Source organism: Nothobranchius furzeri, chromosome 8, assembly GCF_043380555.1.
Source record: "Nothobranchius furzeri strain GRZ-AD chromosome 8, NfurGRZ-RIMD1, whole genome shotgun sequence".
NCBI lineage: Eukaryota > Metazoa > Chordata > Actinopteri > Cyprinodontiformes > Nothobranchiidae > Nothobranchius > Nothobranchius furzeri.
Genome location: NC_091748.1, coordinates 76,520,670 through 76,522,566, shown reverse-complemented (window position 1 = coordinate 76,522,566; position 1,897 = coordinate 76,520,670). Strand labels below are relative to the sequence as shown.

The 1,897-nt window shown below is 49.3% G+C and overlaps 1 protein-coding gene across 2 annotated transcripts in view; it reads right to left on the bottom strand.

The window, feature by feature from the left end:
• Positions 1-200: 200 nt before the first annotated feature.
• tns3.2 (tensin 3, tandem duplicate 2) overlaps positions 201-1,897 on the bottom strand; it is a 71,398-nt gene continuing 69,701 nt past the window's right edge. For both annotated transcript variants that reach the window (XM_070554325.1, XM_070554326.1), the window contains 2 exons: positions 605-634; positions 201-342 (listed from right to left, as the gene is read on the bottom strand). In XM_070554325.1, the coding sequence (XP_070410426.1) occupies positions 201-342; positions 605-634 (172 nt within the window). The remainder of the gene's footprint in view (positions 343-604; positions 635-1,897) is intronic.

The window sequence follows — 1,897 nt, the reverse complement described above, 5'->3', positions numbered from 1 at the left end:
CAAAAGTTCCAGAAATAAATGTTTTCTGCTTTCTCTATACATTAGAGCGTGGCTCCATCTGGTGGCAGCAGCCTGCATTGCAGGCAGAGTTCATTCTGCAGGAAGGACCAAAAAGATCCAGGATCAGTTTCTAGTTCTTTCTTGCGGAAGCGGAATCATGGTGGGAGCATCTCTCCGATCCCGACTCCCATCCTCATCCCTCACTTCTTGTGCGAGCCGATCATAACCTTTGAAACGAAGTTGACGATGGCGCTCGCTGGCTGCTCGGGGTCATGTTCAGCAAACAGGTGGCAAACATTTTCTGTGTCACTCTGAGACTTTCTGGCTACAAATCCAAATATTCTGTTGGGAGAAGTGAAAGTGTTTATTTCTAAGAGTTTCAGGTATCAAAGCGAAACTCAAAAAATGAGAATCTAGTGCAAAAGTCAATTTATTTAGACTGAGAGACCATCTAAAGGCTCAGGAACCCTTTGCACATGTTTTGGATCCATCAGCTGATTAGAGTGTGACACTTTGAGTCTAGAATAGTGAACCTTTTCACAATATTCTGATTGTCTGAGATCTTGAATGTGGGGTTAAGAAAACAACAATGAACTTGACTCACTTTGCAGAAGAATCGCTGCCTCTTGTCCACCTGGATGAGAGAAAAATTATTATTTTATCACATTTCAACAGAAATTCAACCAGGTCTCCTTATTTTACTAACACATCTACAGTGGTCTCTTCTATAAATGAATGGCATTTAAGTCAATCTCTGAGGGAAAAATGCTCTGGTGCTCCTTTTTCAGGAAGTATAAGCGAGTCAGAGCAGAGGCGGCAGGATCCGGAATCTTATTTCCTCATATTTGGACGTCTACCACTTCTGTGCAGACGCCAATCACAGAGCGTGCTCAAGCGTTTAAGGTCGATCGGTCGATGCAGGTTGGCAACCTTAGTATGAAGTACGTCTGTAAATTTAACTCTGTTTTGTCAGCTAGAGGAAAAGAAGCGCTGCATTCGGGCATAAATGTGGAAGTGGGTGTGACACGCTTGTCAGCCACTAGATGGCGCCATTAGGCAAAATAAATAATCTGTTTCTGTTCATTACCTTTATGGACAGAATTTCTAGACGCAGCCGTGGTGTGGAGTGTGTCGAGTTTGGTGGCAGGAGAATCTCGTCTCTGCTTTTTGCGGATGATGTGGTCCTCCTAGCTTCATCCAGCTCTGACCTTCAGCTCTTGCTGGGTAGGTTCGCGGCCGAGTGTGAAGCGGCTGGGATGAGGATCAGCACCTCCAAATCTGAGACCATGGTTCTCGACCGGAAAAAGGTGGCTTTCCAACTCCGGGTCGGGGGAAAGGTCCTACCTCAAGTGCAGGAGTTTAAGTATCTCGGGGTCTTGTTCACGAGTGAGGGTAGGAGGGATCGGGAGATCGACAGGAGGATTGGTTCGGCGTCTGCAGTGATGCGGACACTGAGCCGATCTGTCGTGGTGAAGAGGGAGCTGAGCCAGAAAGCCAGGCTCTCGATTTACAGGTCGATCTACGTCCCAGTCCTCACCTATGGTCATGAGCTTTGGGTAATGACCGAAAGAACGAGATCGCGGATACAAGCGGCCCAAATGAGTTTCCTCCGTAGGGTGGCCGGGCTCAGCCTTAGAGATAGGGTGAGGAGCTCGGACATTCGGGAGGGACTCGGAGTAGAACCGCTGATCCTCCGGGTCGAAAGGAGTCAGTTGAGGTGGTTTGGGCATCTGGTCAGGATGCCTCCTGGACGACTCCCTGGGGAGGTGTTTCGGGCATGTCCTGCCGGCAGGAGGCCCCCGGGTCGACCCAGGACACGTTGGAGAGGTTACATCTCCAATCTGGTCCGGGAACGCCTTGGGGTCCTGCCGGAGGCGCTGGTGGAGATGGCCGGGGA